The 17,276-nt window shown below is 47.5% G+C and overlaps 1 protein-coding gene across 1 annotated transcript in view; it reads left to right on the top strand.

Annotated features, from left to right (window-relative positions):
- Nucleotides 1–10,707, top strand: part of AHNAK (AHNAK nucleoprotein) — a 112,593-nt gene extending 101,886 nt beyond the window's left edge. The window contains exon 6 of the mRNA XM_009423268.4: nucleotides 10,357–10,707. Within this exon, the coding sequence (XP_009421543.1) occupies nucleotides 10,357–10,364 (8 nt within the window). The 3' untranslated portion in view covers nucleotides 10,365–10,707. The remainder of the gene's footprint in view (nucleotides 1–10,356) is intronic.
- Nucleotides 10,708–17,276: the final 6,569 nt, after the last annotated feature.

Raw genomic sequence — 17,276 nt, 5'->3', positions numbered from 1 at the left:
TCTTTAAAATTTCCCTATCTGCCAAAGAAGAACGCCTTTTGTGTTATCGCCAGGGTTGTTACGAGGCCGGGTGGGTGGAGGGGGCACTGAACCTCAGAACTCTCTGTAGGATCCACATCTGGAGCCAAGAGGCCGCTCTGTGCCACCACACTCCCCGGAGTGTCCATCGTGCATTGGAGGGGGACGGTGTTGGCCTCAAGTGCTGCCCTCGCAGCTCCCGTTCACAGACCATGACTGAGAGGACTCTCAGCAGAGGACCCTGGGGTGACATTTCTACTGCTGGTGCCTCATAAGGCTGGCCGGGGGCAGAAGGCCCAGGGCTGAGTCCAAGGAATGGGGTGGGGTTTCCTCATTCCTTGCTGTCTTCATACTTGGCCTTCTATTTGTAGATTTCAGTAATTTATCAGCCTTTCTAGGTTCCTCTTTCATCACCAGAAGCAGAATGAACCTAACATGAGAAACCCACATGCATAAAGGGCTGAGAGAGGCTGAGGGGCATTTGATGATGACTTTCAAGTCTATGGGGCTGTATCGAGGAAGATGCTATGGCAGTGGCAGCTGAGAGGGTGAGTGAGGGGCTGCACAGCCCCAGGAAGCCCTGGCAGGGTTAGCTGTCTTCAAGATGAGCAAGACCCAGCCGGGCGCGGTGGCTCAAGCCTGTAATCCTGGAACTTGGGGAGGCCAAGGCGGGCAGATCACCTGAGGTTGGGAGTTCGAGACCAGCCTGACCAACATGGAGAAACCCCATCTCTACTAAAAATACAAAATAAGCCAGGCGTGGTGGTGCATGCCTGTAATCCTAGCTACTCAGGAGGCTGAGGCAGGAGAATCGCTTGAACCCTGGAGGCGGAGGTTGCGGTGAGCTGAGATCGCACCATTGCACTCCAGCCTGGGCAACAAGAGCGAAACTCTGTCTCAAAAAAAAAAAAAAAAAAAAAAAAAGGGCCGGGTGCGGTGGCTCACACCTGTAATCCCAGCACTTTGGGAGGCCGAGGCAGGTGGATCATGAAGCCAGGAGTTCGAGACAAGCCTGGCCAATATGGTGAAACCCCATCACTACTAAAAAATACAAAAATTAGCTGGGAGTGGAGTGGTGGCATGTGCCTGTAGTCCCAGCTACTTGGGAGGCTGAGGCAGGAGAATCGCTGCAATCTGGGAGGCGGAGGTTGCAGTGAGCCAAGATCACGCCACCGCACTCCAGCCTGGGTGACAGAGTGAGACTCTGTCTCAAAAAAAAAAAGAAAGATGTGCAAGACTCGAGCCAGGTCTCCCAGGCTTAGGTCACCCAGGTGCATCCTCATCCACATGCCATTCTCACTACGATTTGTTTAATATTTTCCTTTTTTTTTTTTTTTTTTTTGAGATGGAGTCTTGCTCTGTCTTGCCCAGGCTGGAGTGCAGTGGCACAATCTCGGCTTACTGCAACCTCTGCCTCCTGGGTCAAGCAATTCTCCTGTCTCAGCCTCCCAAGTAGCTGGGACTACAGGTGTGCGCCACCACACCCGGTTAATTTTGTATTCTTAGTACAGATGGGTTTCACCATGTTGGCCAGGCTGGTCTGGAACTCCTGACCTCAGGTGATCCGCCTGCCTTGGCCTCTCAAAGTGCTGGGATTACACGCGTGAGCCACTGCACCTGGGAAATATTTTTCTCTAAATAGATTTATTGATTATTTATTTTTGAGATAGGATCTCACTCTGTCACCCAGGCTGGAGTGCAGTGGCACAATCACGGCTCACCACAGCCTTGACTTCCCGGCCTCAGGTGATCCTCCTGTCTCAGTCTCCTAAGTAGCTGGGACTACAGGCACATACCACCATGCCTGGCTAATTTTTGTATTTTTCATAGAGATAGGATTTTGCCATGCTGCCCAAGATGGTCTTGAACTCCTGGGCTCAAGCAATCTGCCCGCTTCAGCCTCCCACAAAGCGCTGGGATTACAGGTGTGAGCTGCTGTGCCCGGCCCTAAAGAGATTTATTTTGAAAACCTTAATCATTTAATTAAAAAGAAACATTTATGTCACTACTGTAAATGAAACCCAGCATTTTGCTGACAGACATTGAAATAAGTACAGACGGAACTGTTAAAAGCACTCATTCTGTCCCTTTGATATAATCTTGAACACCACCCATTGCTTTGTATAAGGTCTCAGTGTATAAATCTTTCTGTATGATGGCGGCTCCATGCGTGTCTGATGGAGATGTTGCAGGGGAGCTTGATGTTGTCAAGGAGTAGGGTGATTTGCGCCGACTTGTGACCCCACCAAAGATGCTGGGGGTGACAGCCCTGCTGCCTGACCAAGGGCTTGCTGGCCCCATATCAGCATCTCTAACAGGGGAGGACGACAGTGGCTGCTTCAGAGGGCTCGGTGAGGGTGAACTGAGCTCCTGGAGGATTTATTTATTTATGTATTTATTTATTTTTGAGGCTAGGCTCGGTGGCACATGCCTGTAATCCCAGCATTTTGGGAGGCCAAGGTGGGTGGATTACTTGAGGTCGGGAATTTGAAACCAGCCTGGCCAACATGGTGAAACCCCGTCTCTACTGAAAATACAAAAGTTAGCTGGGTGTGATGGCATGCTCTTGTAATCCCAGCTACTCGGGAGGCTAAGGCAGGAGAATTGCTTGAACCCAGGAGGTTTAGGTTGCAGTGAGCCAAGATCGTGCCACTGCACTCCAGCCTGGGTGGCAGAGTGAGACACCATCTCAAACAAAAATAAAATAATATAAAATATAAAATAAAATATTTATTTTTGAGACAGGTTCTGACTCTATCACGTAGGCTGGAGGGCAGTGGCTCCATCACAGGTCACTGCAGCCTCTACCTCCTGGGCTCAAGTGATCCTCCTGCCTCAGCCTCCTGAGTAGCTGGGATCACAGGTGTACATGGTACCATGCCAGGCTAATTTTAAAAATTTTCTGTAGAGGCCGGACGTGGTGGCTCACACCTGTAATCCCAGCACTTTGGGAGGCCAAGGTGGGCAGATCACTTGAGGTCAGGAGTTCGAGACTAGCCTGGCCAACATGATGAACCCTCATCTCTACTAAAAATACAAAAATTTAGCCGGGCGTGGTGGCACACACTTGTAATCCCAGCTACTCAGGAGGCTGAGGCAGGAGAATTGCTTGAACTCAGGAGGCGGAGGTTGCAGTGAGCTGAGATCATGCCACTGTACTCCAGCCTGGGCAACAGAGTGGAACTCTTGTCTCAAAAAAAAAAAAAAAAAAAATACAGACGGGTATCTCTATGTTGTCCAGGCTAGTCTTGAACTCCTGAGCTCAAGAGATCCACCTGTCTTCGCCTCACAAAGTGCTGGGATTACAGGCATGAGCCACTGTGCCCAGCCACCCTATAGTATTTATAGAGTGTTTAGAAATAGTGTCTGGCACATAGTAAGCACTTAGCAGATGTGAACCCCCACTATAACTCGGGAGATTTTGGCTGAGGGCCCTCAACTGTCCTGGGAATCTGCCTTTGTGGAGACGGGGCTGGGATGGACGCTGCCAGGCTCCTTCTGGCTCTCTGCAGATCTCTGTTGTTCCCTGACTTCTCCATTTGGTCAGGTGTGGCCAGGCAGCATAAGCATCATTTCCCCCCTGATTATAGGGTTAAACTAAGATGTGATCATGACAGGCGTCATCATGAAATATCCCCACTGCAATCGGTGGCCATCTCTGTCCACTAGAGGCTCAGAAACGGGCTCCCAGGGATGGACACTGGTGTGCACTCCTGGGGGCTTGTGGGATCTGTGTCTGCCGTTCCCTCTGGCCAGCCACGGGTTGTTTCTGGAATGGGGCTCGTGGCTGGGAGGGAGGAAGGAGCTGTGGGAAGCAATCCCAGGTTCCTTGGTGGGACTGGAAACTCTGCCTCAAGCCCTGGAATTTTGACTTCCTGTTTGGCCTGGCACTTGTTCCCCAACATTTTCGGCTCTGACACATCCTCTCCCTCCCCCTCTCAGTGTCGTTTCCTCATCGTAAAATGAGGGGGTTGCACTAGATCATATCTAAGGCCCCTGTGAGCTTGAGAAAGCCACGATTCTACCTCCCGGCCACCCCCTCACTTTTCCCTCAGGGCCCTTGATTGGCAGTGAGTGGAGAGGTGGGAAGAAGGAGAGAAATCGCAATAGCTGTGCATCAGGCCACACGCAGGATGGCCCCGTGGCAAGGAACTGTCCAGTCCAAAATGTGAATAGTGCCAAGGTGGAGAAACCCTGTTTTAGGGAAGGAAAGACAGAAGAGAGGAGAGACTTAAAAGACAAATGCGGCCGGGCACAGTGGCTCATGCCTACAATCCTAGCACTTTGGGAGGCAGAGGCGGGCGGATCACTGGAGGTCAGGAGATCGAGACCAGCCTGGCTAACATGGCAAAACCTCATCTCCACTAAAAATACAAAAATTAGTCAGGTGTGGTGGTGGGTGCCTATAGTCCCACCTACTCGGGAGGCTGAGGCAGGAAAATCACTTGAACCTGGGAGGCGGAGGTTGCAGTGAGCTGAGATCGTGCCACTACACTCCAACCATGGATGCTAGAGTGAGACTCCATCTCAAAAAAAAGAAAAAAAATCACACAAAAATCCAAAACAAACCAAAAAGAAAGACAGATGCACACATGCACTACAAATAATAAATGGTTAGACAAATGATAATGAAAAGGAACATTTAGGGATAAAACAAAATGCATAGGAAAAGGGTTTATGAAGGAGATTGGACAAAGTTGCCAGGATAGGAAGGATGTGTTTGCAAAGTGGCCATAGCTGGGCTGGGTCGAGTTTAAGGTGCTAGCCCTAGAGTACTAACCAGCATTCACTTTACAGATGAGAAAAATAGGGAAACTGCCCAGGCGCGGTGGCTCACGCCTGTAATCCCAGCACTTTGGGAGGCTGAGGTGGGCGGATCACAAGGTCAGGAGTTCGAGACCATCCTGACTAAAACAGCGAAACCCCGTGTCTACTAAAAATACAAAAAAAAATTAGCTGGGCGTGGTGGCGGGCGCTTGTAATCCCAGCTACTCGGGAGGCTGAGGCAGGAGAATGGCATGAACCCCGGGGGGGCAGAGCTTGCAGTGAGCGGAGATCACGCCATTGCACTCCAGCCTGGGTGACAGAGCGAGACTCCATCTCAAAAAAAAAAAAAAAAAAAAAAAAATAGGGAAACTGAAAGGGATGGGTGTCCACCCCTCTCCTTCCTGGTTCACTTTGGAAGATGCCACCTCTGTTAAGGGCCGCTCCTGTGGGATTTCAGCAATGCAGCCAGGTCAGCAGTGGTACCTGTTGATGCTACACAGCAACCTTAGGATGGCAGGCTGCATAGTCCAAAGGCCCAGGAAGTCATTATCATATGAGCATTCTCATGTGAGCCGGTCATGATTAGTTTTTCTATGAGACCTTTGCTCCTCATTGAAATAACAACAAATCAGTTGTCTCCACGCCAGAGGAAGATACCACATAAAGCAAGACTAAAAGGAGCAGAGAACAGAGGTCTTCCTGGCCTTAGGGATGGGCAAACATTTCTAAAACAGAATGCAAACAGCACTAACCACAGAAGAAAAATCGATGAATTGGACTTTATCAAAATTAAATCCTCTCTTCATCCAAGGGCACCATTAAAAAAATGAAAAGGCAAGCCTCAGACCTGGAGAAGATATATATCTGCAATACATATGTTTGATAAAATATTCGTTTCTAAAATATTTGAAGTACTGCAGATCAATAAGAAAACTAAAAATGACCCAATTAAAAAAATGAGAAAAAGAGGCCAGGTGCGATGGCTCATGCCTGTAATCTCAGCACTTTGGGAGGCCGAGGCAGGTGGATCACCTGTCAGGAGTTCGAGACCAGCCTGATAAACACGGTGAAACCCTGTCTCTACTAAAAATACAAAAATTAGCTGGACGTGGTGGCGGGCACCTGTAATCCCAGCTACTCGGGAGTCCGAGGCAGGAGAATTGCTTGAACCCGGGAGGCAGAGGTTGCAGTGAGCCGAGATCACACCACCGCACTCCAGCCTGGGAGACAGAACAAAACTCAGTCTCAGAAAAAAAAAAAAAAAAAAAAAGAGAGAGAGAAAAAGACTTGACCAGGCACTAACAAAAGAGGATATCCAGATGGCCAAATACACTGTGAAAAGGTGCTCAACATCATTATTCATCAGAAAATGCAAATTTGCTGGGAGATTAGCTGAGCCTGGTGGCACAAGCCTGTATTCCCAGTTATTTGGGAGACTGAGGTGGGAGGATCATTTGAGCCTAGGAGTTTGAGGCTGCAGTGAGCTATGATCATGCCACTGCACTCTGGCCTTGGTGACAGAATGCAAAAGAAAAAAAAAGAACAACATAGACACACAAAACTCCCACAAAAAGATACTACTACACACCCACCATAATAGCTAAAATGAAAAGACTGACAATACCAAGTGTTGCTGAGAATATGGAACAACTAGAACTATTGCATATTGCTGTGGGGAGTGTGGAAGAGGTACAGCCACTGGGAACATTGTTTGGCAGATTATATTAAAGCTATAGATATGCCTGCTGTACAACCCAGAAATTCTACTCCTAAGTATTTGGGCAAGGGATTTGGGCTGGGCGTGGTGGTTCACACCTGTAATCCCAGCACTTTGGGAGGCCAAGGTGGGTGGATAACCTGAGGTCAGGAGTTCGAGACCAGCCTTGCCAATATGGTGAAACCCCGTCTCTACTAAAAATACAAAAAAATTAGCTGAGTGTGGTGATGAGTGCCTGTAATCCTAGGTACTCAGGAGGCTGAGGCAGGAGAATCACTTGAACCCAGGAGGCAGATGTTGCAGTGAGCTGAGGTTGCACCATTGCACTCCAGCCTGGCAGACAGAGTGAGACTCTGTCTCAAAACAAAACAAAACAAAGCTGAGGGGTTTGAGTGCCTATGCTGACAATAATATATGTACAAGAATGTTCAAAGAAGTTTCTCCAAACCTGAAACACCCCAAATTCCCATCAACAGAAGATTGGAGAAATAAATTGGTGATCTATTCATATAAGAGTACTATGCAATGATGAAAAGATTATATGCTCTGATTCCATTAATATATAGTTCAAAAAGAGGCAAAGCTGATCTATGATGAGTCAAATCATGGTTCTGTCTGGTGGGGATATGGATTGGGAGGGTGCATGAGGGAACGTTTTGGGGTGCTGGAAATATTCCTTATGTGGCCTGGAGTGGTGGTTATAGAAATGCCTATTTATGAAAATGATTATCAAGCTGTCCATTGTGTGCTTTATGTACTCTAATGAATGTATGTTATACTTCTTTTTTTTTTTTTTGAGACAGAGTCTTGCTCAGTCACCCAGGCTGGAGTGCAGTGGCTCGATCTTGGCTCACTGCAAGCTCCGCTTCCTGGGTTCACGCCATTCTCCTGCTTCAGTTTCCCGAGTAGCTGGGACTACAGGCGCCCGCCACCATGCCCGGCTAATTTTTTTTTGTATTTTTGGTAGAGACGGGGTTTCACCGTGTTAGCCAGGATGGTCTCGATCTCCTGACCTCGTGATCCACCCACCTTGGCCTCTCAAAGTGCTGGGATTACAGGCGTGAGCCACTGCGCCCGGCCTATACTTTTTTTTTTTTTTTTTAATGAAGAGAAATGCAGATTCTCATGTCCAAGAGAAGTAATAACAATAATAATTTATGGAGCACCCAATATATGTGCCTGGTTGCTTTATAGAGATTATTTGCCTTAATCTATCCGAACCACCTGTCAAAATGATATTCTTTTCTTGTTAGAGAGGAGGAAACTGAGGCTTAGAGAGGGACAATAGCTTGTCTGAGTATCACAGCTGGTAAGTGTGGGAGTTAGACTTGAATGCCATATTCTGCACTGTTGCCACTTGGCTTGGGATGTTGAGAGTGAATCTTGGTACAGCATCAAAGCTCTCTGTGTTGCCTGCTACTCCCCCGGAGCATCAGATGTTGCAGACACCATTCTTTAAAGAGAACTTCATTGTGTGAACCCCAAGTTCCCCCACCTTCTTCAAAACAAAAACATGAATTGGGAAGCCCAGCCCCTTTATGAACCCTTTCCATGAATTTGTTCCAATCAGGAAAAGAGCCTGCAGCTTCCTCCCCACCCTGTTCATCCTAACTGTTCTGTGTTGTGAATTCGCTGAGAATGAAAGGGGATGGGCTAGAGCTGTCAATACTGTGAGCCAGGCTTGAACTCCAGCTCTGCTCCTTTTAAACAGTGAGGCTCTTGGGTAGTTATTTAACTTCTCAAAGCCTTTGTTTCCTGGTCTGTGAAAAGTGACAGTGGTACTTCCCTTCTAGTCTCACTGTGAGAGTTAAATGCGGTCATATGTAAGAAGTGCTCAGCTCAGTGACAGGTTCATAGGAAGTGTGCAATAAAAGGTAGTGTAGAAATGTCAAAACTGGCTGGGTGCGGCCAGCCTGCAATCCCAGCACTTTGGGAGGTCAAGGCAGGAGGATTGCTTGAGTCCAGGAGTTCAAGACCAGCCTGAGCAATATAGTAAGACCCCCATCTCTTAAAAAGATAAATAAATAGGCCGGGTGCGGTGGCTCAAGCCTGTAATCCCAGCACTTTGGGAGGCCGAGGTGGGCGGATCACGAGGTCAGGAGATCGAGACCATCCTGTCTAACACGGTGAAACCCCGTCTGTACTAAAAATACAAAAAAATTAGCCGGGCGAGGTGACGGGCGCCTGTAGTCCCAGCTACTCGGGAGGCTGAGGCAGGAGAATGGCGGGAACCCCGGGGGGCGGAGCCAGCAGTGAGCCAAGATCGCGCCACTGCATTCCAGCCTGGGCAACAGCGAGACTCCGTCTCAAAAAAAAAAAAAAGAAAAAAAAAGATAAATAAATAAATAAAGCTTTCACTTTCCTGGTGCCTAATTCCTTCCAAGCCTCTTAAAGAGGCTTAGCACCTTTGCCCTCTAAATAATTCAACACACATTTGGAAGAAAGAAGTTATGTGAATGGTTTCTTCACAAAGTGTAACATATAGTGAATAAATGGGGCAGAATTGCAGTACTTCAGCAAGGAAAGGGGGGCATTTTGAACTAGAGTGGTCAGATGGTGGTATTATTTGGCTGAGTCTTCAAAAATGGGAAGGATTTAGTCACAGAGAGAAGAACAGGAAGGTCATTCTCAATTAGGGGGAGGGCAGGAGGTAGTTTTTAGGAGCCAAGGTAAAGTTTGGGAAGGGTGAGCAGGTGATTTTGGTTGGTGCTTGAAACTTGTGTAGGGACTAGTAGAAGATAAAGTAGGAAAGGAGGCCTGGTTCCAGATGAGGTCCCATTAAGAAAGCTGGCTTTTTTTTTTTTTTTTTTTTTTTGAGACAGGGTCTTGCCATGTTGCCCAGGCTGAAGTGCAGTGGCAGGATCTTGGATCACTGTGCAACCTCTGCCTCCCGGATTCAAGTGATTCTTCTGCCTTAGTTTCCTGAGTAGCTGGGATTACAGTGTGTGCCACCACGCCCGGCTAATTTTTGTATTTCTTTTTAGTAGAGGCAGGGTTTCACCATGTTGGTCAGCCTGGTCTTGAACTCCTGATCTTAGGAGGTCCGCCTGCCTCGGCCTCCCAAAGTGCTGGGATTACAGGCGTGAGCCACTGTGCCTGGCCCGAAAGCTGGATTTGTTTCTGTTGGAAAAGGAGTTGCTGAGCTTTCTTGAGCGCAGGAGGTGTAAGATGAAGCCTGGGGCATGCAGGCCCACGTGGGAGGTGAGAGAGACCAGGCCAGGAGGCCCGTGAGAGGACAACCTGCGCATTCATGGGAGTCCGATGGGGATGAGTTGGGTGACTCAGGGAGGAGGCACTGGGCTGGGACAGAAGATGTAGTAGTTAGGCTCTGGGAGACGACAGGGAGGGAAGGTGAAGGGCTATGAAGTCTCAAAGCCAGTTGCTTGGGTTCATGAAGCAGAAAGGGTTCATGAAGAGGAAAGGGAAGAGAGAAAGTCAGTTTGGAGATGATAATGAAAGGGATTTCTTAATGGCTGAGGCTGGAGGTGGCAGCTGTTTTCACGGTTCCTACCTTCCTCTGTTATTTGAATGTTCTTGGGAACACACTGTCCTCTTCTGGTCTCAGGCTTGTATGGGGGGCACCAAAAGGACAGACTCGGGCTTTAGGCAAGCTTCCTTTCCACCCTTGCCGCACAGAAACCACACAGAGGGAGGCGTGGCAAGACCAAAAGAGACCCAACAGCAGGATCCTTTCCAAATCTATCCCTTCCAGAGGCAAGCATTTGTTTGGATGCCCTAGCAAGGAGTGGGGGGACCTTCTTTCAGTTGGTGCAAAGTTAACGAACCATCTTCTGATTTTATGGAGAGATGCAAATAGTGTGTTGAATATAAATCTCTTTGTTGTTGTTTTACAGGACTGTAGAAGCGGCCAGGAAGAAAACCACCCCCTCTTAAGGTTGTTTTTGTGACCGTTCTTTGGAGCATTGTTCTAAAAATGGGAAATTACATATTGCTGTGCCAAGGGCAACAAACACCTGCAGTTAAAGGAATACCTTCCACGAGGCGGCTTTTCGGAGCATGCATGTTTATAGCTCCAGCCAGGCCAGACCGAGGGCTGCTGCATAAGCCCTGCTTGGTGCATTTCTTTACTTGCAAGGGGACAGAGTGTGGGCTTAGGTTTGGGACTAGAGGGGGCTTTGGCAACTATGGTGCTCAGGTGATTATCCTTCGCTCGTTTATCCAATAAACATTTATCAAGCATCTGTTCTTGTGTCAGCCTTTGTGGTTTTCTCTGTTCCCTTCCCTGGCGTTGTGAGAATCCCTGGGAGAGTTGGCCACAGGCAGCAGCTTGCTGTCACTATTTTTTTTTTTTTTCAGTTTTCAGAGTCAGCACATGACTGCTGCCTCCACATGACCGAGAACCCCCGCGCATTCTCTCCTTTCTCTCTTTTCTTTCTCCCTCTTACATCCCTTGCTCCCCCTCCCCTTTCTCTTTCCTCTTTATTTATCTAAAAAAGGAGAAATGTAATCTTTTTTTTTTGAGACAGTGTCTCACTCTGTCACCCAGTCTGGAGAGTGCAGTAGTATGATCTCAGTTTACTATAACCTCCACCTCCTGAGTTCAAGTGATTCTCGTGCCTCGGCCTCAGTAGCTGGGATTACAGGTCCCTGCCACCACGCCTGGCTAATTTTTGTATTATTTTTTTTTTTTTTAGTACAGACGGGATTTCACCACATTGGCCAGGCTGGTCTCAAACTCCTGACCTCAAGTGATCCACCTGCCTCGGCCTCCCAAAGTGCAGGGATTACAGGGATGAGCCACCATGCCCGGCCAATAAATGTATTTTTTAACATGCCAATCGATACATTTCTTCAGGCACACGCCTTTTCAAAGTTTCCTGTCACTGGGGGTCAGTCTGAAATTCTTATTCTATGGTAGCAGACGTTAAAGGATAACTTTCGATTATCTGGTTAATATTTAACTTTTATCAACATTGATATTGCAAAATAATCAGGTCTTGAAATTTATCAAGCATGAAATGAATACCATTCGGATGGATTTGTGGTTTAAGAGGAATCCAGTTTCATAAACGAATCTCATCTTTTTTTTTTCTTTTTTTTTTGAGACAGAGTTTTGCTCTTGTTGCCCAGGCTGGAGTGCAATGGCGTGATCTCGGCTCCCTGCAACATCTGCCTCCTGGGTTCAAGCGATTCTTCTGCCTCAGCCTCCCAAGTAGCTGGGATTACAGACACCCGCCATCACGCCCAGCTAATTTTTGTATTTTTAGTGGAGATGGGGTTTCTCCATGTTGGTCAGGTGGGTCTCAAACTCCTGACCTCAGGTGATCCACCTGCCTCAGTCTCCCAAAGTGCTGGGATTACAGGGGTGAGCCACCGTGCCTGGCCAACTAATCTCATCTTTACCTAGAAACAGAAAAGCAGGGAACAACGGAATACGATGAACTTCAAACTTTTTTTGCATTTTGGTTAGAACTTCCTGCCCACAGAACATATGAATTCCTCAAATGGGTCAGCCAGAGAGTAATGGGAGGTCTTTTTGGGGGTTTAGGGTCATGTCTCAGGGGCCACTTGGTTATTGATATGGTCCCCCTGGAAGCAGAGAGATGGAATAAAAAGGTCGGGAGGCCAAGGCGGGCAGATCATGAGGTCAAGAGATTGAGACCATCCTGGCCAATATGGTGAAACCCTGTCTCTACTGAAAATACAAAAATTAGCTGGGCATGGTGGCATGCATGCGCCTGTAGTCCCTGCTACTTGGGAGGCTGAGGCAGGAGAATCACTTGAACCGGGAGGTGGAGATTGCAGTGAGCCAGGATGGCACCTCTGCACTCCAGCGTGGCAACAGAGTGAGACTCCGTCTCAAAAAAAAAAAAAAAAAGGTCTCAAGTCCTGTAATATACTTAATTTACTGTCTTGGCTTCCACCTTGGTTTCAATTTTTCCACTAGAGGGTCAAAAGTAGAATCCTGCTGCTGTGATCAAGTACTTGACGCAGATGTACATTCGAATGATTTATTTTCCTTTTGCTTTCTTGGGTTTTCTAATTTTTCTACAATGAGTGGCAAGATAACTAAAATGTGAATCATGCCTTCATAGGACTCACATTCTAGAGAAGGCAACAGTTAGAAGCAAACATGCTATAGTAAGATAAATACATGATTTATCCCACTGTAAATACATGCCCCAGATTAGGGGCGTGGAAGCTCAGCAGCAGAGAGAGCCCCTGAACCTCAGGGCACAAAGTGCTGGGTAGGGAGAACAGAGAGAAAGAGCCCACAGACTAAGTCTTGAAAGAATCTGAAGGGGGCCAGACTTAGCAAATGAAATACAGTATGCTCGTTAAGTGTGCATTTTAGATAAATAATGAAACAATTTTTAGTATAAGCATGTCCCAAGTGAGTCATGAAGGATGGAGTTTGGTTCTTCCAGGGACTTTGGGAAGGGAAAGCATTTCAGTTAGCGGGAACTGTTTCTGCAAAAGTGTGGAAGTGTGAATGGCATGGATTTGTTGCCTGTTTCAAATGTGAACGTCTGTGCCTCGACATGAATCGACAAGCCTTACTCAGAGGGCAGTTTTATTTCCGAGCATCATCCACTGCTGCACCCTCAAAGTGAAGGGTAGGTGGGAAGCAGCAGGATTTGAGGCCACAGTGGGAAGCAGGGCCACCATCTCCAGGAGCCTTTGATGATGGGTGAGGGGTTTGAACTTTATCCAACAGTGGACCAGGAAGAGGGAAGGATTTTAAGCAAAAGCATGAACTTCCTGTTTGATTTTTGGCAATCATGGGAAGGAAGTAAGACTAAAATCTTAGAGACTATTTAGGAGGCAGATTAACGGCCCCTCAAGGATCTCCACGTCCTAATCCCCAGACCCTGTGGATGTGTTAGGTTACCTGGCAAGAGAGAATTAGGGTTGCACATGGATGAAGGTTTCTCATCAGCTGACCGTGAGAGGGGAGGTTGTTTTGGAGTATCTGATGGGCCCAGTGTAATCACAGAGATCCTTATGAATGGAAGTGGGAGGCAGAAGAGGAGATCAGTGTCGGAGAGAGAATTGCAGAGGCTGCCCTGCTGACTTTGAAGATGGGGAAGGGGCCATGAGCCAAGTAATGCGGGTGGCCTTTAGAAAATGGAAAAAACAAGGAGACAGATTCTCCCCTGGAGACTCCAGAAAGAATGCAGCCTGCCAACACCTTGGTTTTTAGCCCAGTGAAATGCATTTCAGACATCTGGCCTCCAGAACGAGAAGATCATAAATTTGTGTGTTTTTAAGTTATTAAGTCTGTGGTAAGTTGTTACAGCAGCCATAGAAACTAATGTAGAGGCTGTTTGCAATGATCCAGGTCACAGATGGTGAAGGCCTGGAATTGGCAATAGGGTCAAGAGAAGGGGATAAGGGCTGGGCACGGTGGCTCACGCCTGTAATCCCAACACTTTGGGAGGCAGAGGCTGGCAGATCATTTGAGTCCAGGAGTTCGAGACCAGCCTGGCCAACATGGCGAAAACCCGTATCTATGAAAAAAAATACAAAAATTAGCTGGGCATGGTGGTGTGCGCCTGTCATCCCAGCTACTCAGGAGGCTGAGGGAGGAGGATTGCTTGAGCCTGGGAGGCGGAGGTTGCAGTGAGCAGTGATTGCAACCCTGCACTCCAGCCTGGGTGACAGAGTGAGACCCTATCTCAAAAATAAATAAATAAAAAAAAATAAAGGGATCAATTCCATGTAAGTTGAGATGGACTCAGAGACTGACTGGACGCCTAAGGTCAGGAGGTCAGGAGATCCCCCAGCCCAGCAACCCTTTCTCCTCTCCTGATGCCCCAAGGCCTGCTCCTCCTTCCACAGCTCCCAGGGAGCCTCTGATCAAGTCTCTATCCTGTCCCAGGGCTGATTAGTACCTACTTTTGTGACAGGGGCCTAACAGGGAATTCTTTTTCATTTTTATTTTTGAGATGGAGTCTCATTCTGTCACCCAGGCTGGAGAGCAGTGGTGTGATCTCGGCTTACTGCAACCTCGGCTCACTACAACTTCTGCCTCTGCAACCTCTGCTACTGCAACCTCTGCCTCCTGGGTTCAAGCGATTCTCTTGCCTCAGCTGTAGCGGGGACTACAGGCATGCGCCATCATGCCCGGGTAATTTTTGTATTACTAGTAGAGATGGGGTTTTGCCATGTTGGCCAGGCTGGTCTCGAACTCCTGACCTCAGGTGATCCGCCTGCCTCAGCCTCCCACAGTGGCTTGAGCCACTGCACCCAGCCCTAAGAGGGAACTCTAAAGGAAGCTCTGTAGGTATCTGCCTCATGGTTACACACACAGGGTGGCTGTGAAACCGCCTTTGCAAAAATTACAACTGAGGAAATTATGACAGTGAAAGAGATCAGACCTAACCGACTCCATCTTCCTTCTAACCTTTAAGCTGTCCTTGTTCATTCCTGGGCATAGGCCTGAACTAACTTTGGGAAGGAATTCAGTTCATGTTTTGACTCTGAAACAAAATTGATAATAGCCATTTCCCTAAAAAAAACCCCGTTCTTGCCTGTGGACCAGTCTGCCTTTGCAAGACTAACAAATTAGCTACAAGATTAGAAATTTAGTTTAGCGGTCATGCAGCCTCTGGCTCCAAGAGTCTGAGCCTCCCCAGATTGCTCCTGCAGATAACATCACTATTGTAAAACCTAAGATCAGTGCTTGAGATAGTTTGCAGACCCTGCATTCGATGGATCAGCTGACACAACCCAGACTGGTAATCTGGCTCAACCATTTCTGCCATCCTCCCCAGGAACAGAAGACAGCAAGAAAACCACACTTCCGCCCCCTATGATTCCATCTCCAGCCTGACCAATCAGCACTCCCTGCTTCCCAAGCCCTTACCCGCCAAATTATCTTTAAAAACCCCGATCCCCGAATGCTCAGGGAGACTGTTTGGAGTAATAATAAAACCCAGTCTCCCACACACCAGCTCTGTGTGAATTACTCCTTCTCCACTGCAATTCCCCTGTCTTGATAAATTGGCTCCGTCCAGGCAGCGAGAAAGGTGAACCCACCGGGCAGTTACAGCTATGGGCATATAACTGCAGGTATTTTCAGAGTTAACTAGACTCTTGTGATTAGCTGGGAATCCATTCACTTGATGGGGTAACAAATCTGAGTTCCAAACCCCCGGTTTATCAATTCCCAAGCTGGCAATCAATTCCCATGCTAGCTTAGCTAAATGTATTTTCAGATTTTTTTTTTTTTTTTTTTTTTTTTTTTTGGGACAGAGTTTTGCTCTTGTTGCCCAGGCTGGAGTGCAATGGTGCGATCTTGGCTCACTGCAACTTCTGCCTCCCAGGTTCAAGCGATTCTCCTGCCTCACCCTCCCGAGTAGCTGGGATTTCAGGCACCCACCGCCATGCCTGGCTAATTTTGTATTTTTAGTAGAGACAGGGTTTCTCCATGTTGGTCAGGCTGGTCTCGAACTCCCGACCTCAGGTGATCCGCCTGCTTCGGCCTCCCAAAGTGCTGAGATTATAGGCGTGAGCCACCGTGCCCAGTCTATTTTCAGATTTTTTTGCATGTACTATAGTTTTATAATTTTAGTTTGCTCATGGAAATATGTTGGGTGGCTAACTACTGATGATTCATCCTCACATTATCCCCATGTGCCTGTTGGTGTATTCTGAAAGTGCTTGGGAGGAACATCCCCTAATTACATGTTTCAGAATGCATTGTTTGTGTGGCCTCATCATCATCAATAAAACTTCTCTTTATCGTCTATCTGAAGCCATTTTGAGTGGCAGACACCCCTATGGTGATTACTGCCCACAAATCCCTTGGCATTCGAAAACAGCAGGGCTTGCATCAGCTGCAAACTAGACATAATTTTATCCATATCATCGTGATAAGGCTGATGAAGGCTGGTTTTGCTTCTTCTTCCTGCCTCATGAGTCATTTACAGATATTTCTGTCAGGGTAACCTCAACTGTCTCTCATACACAACGGCAGCTTTCCTACTGATCAATTAGTCCAGGCACATTGACACAAGCCCCTGGATTTTGCAACGTAATGGCGGTGTTTGACAACTAACATTCTGCTTTAGCTTTCCTCCAGAGTAAGTTTCCTTTGGTTGCAGGTTTCAGGGTTAACAGATACTTTCAAAAAGTTTTTCACCCAGATTCAGTTTTCTTGACAATGTGATCAAGAAATGTGGTCTTAGCGGGGCGCGGTGGCTCAAGCCTGTAATCCCAGCACTTTGGGAGGCCGAGGCGGGCGGATCACGAGGTCAGGAGATAGAGACCATCTTGGCTAACACGGTGAAACCCCGTCTCTACTAAAAATACAAAAAAAATTAGCCGGCCACGGTGGCGGGCGCCTGTAGTCCCAGCTACTCGGGAGACTGAGGCAGGAGAATGGCGTGAACCCGGGAGGCGGAGCTTGCAGTGAGCCGAGATTGCGCCAGTGCACTCCAGCCTGGGTGACAGAGCGAGACTCCGTCTCAAAAAAAAAAAAAAAAAAAAAAAAAATGTGGTCTTTTCCTCCCTTGGGTTTCTCAAAGGTATGAATGCTAAAATTACTATCATGCTACAAATACGTTTGTTATTTTTAATCTTTTTTTTTTTTTGCTTTGATGATTTTTTTTTTTTTTTTTTCTGAGACAAGGTCTTGCTCTGTCACCCCAGGCTGGAGTGCAGTGGTGAGATGTCAGCTCACTGCAACCTCTGTCTCCTGGGCTCAAGTCCTCTCACCTCAACCACCTGAATAGCTGGGACTACAGGCATGCGCCACCACACCCAGCTACTTTTTGTAGGTTTTTTTTTTTTTTTTGTAGAGGCGGGG

Source organism: Pan troglodytes, chromosome 9 (assembly GCF_028858775.2).
Source record: "Pan troglodytes isolate AG18354 chromosome 9, NHGRI_mPanTro3-v2.0_pri, whole genome shotgun sequence".
In the NCBI taxonomy this organism is placed as follows: Eukaryota; Metazoa; Chordata; class Mammalia; order Primates; family Hominidae; genus Pan; species Pan troglodytes.
This window is presented reverse-complemented; position numbering and strand designations above follow the sequence as displayed.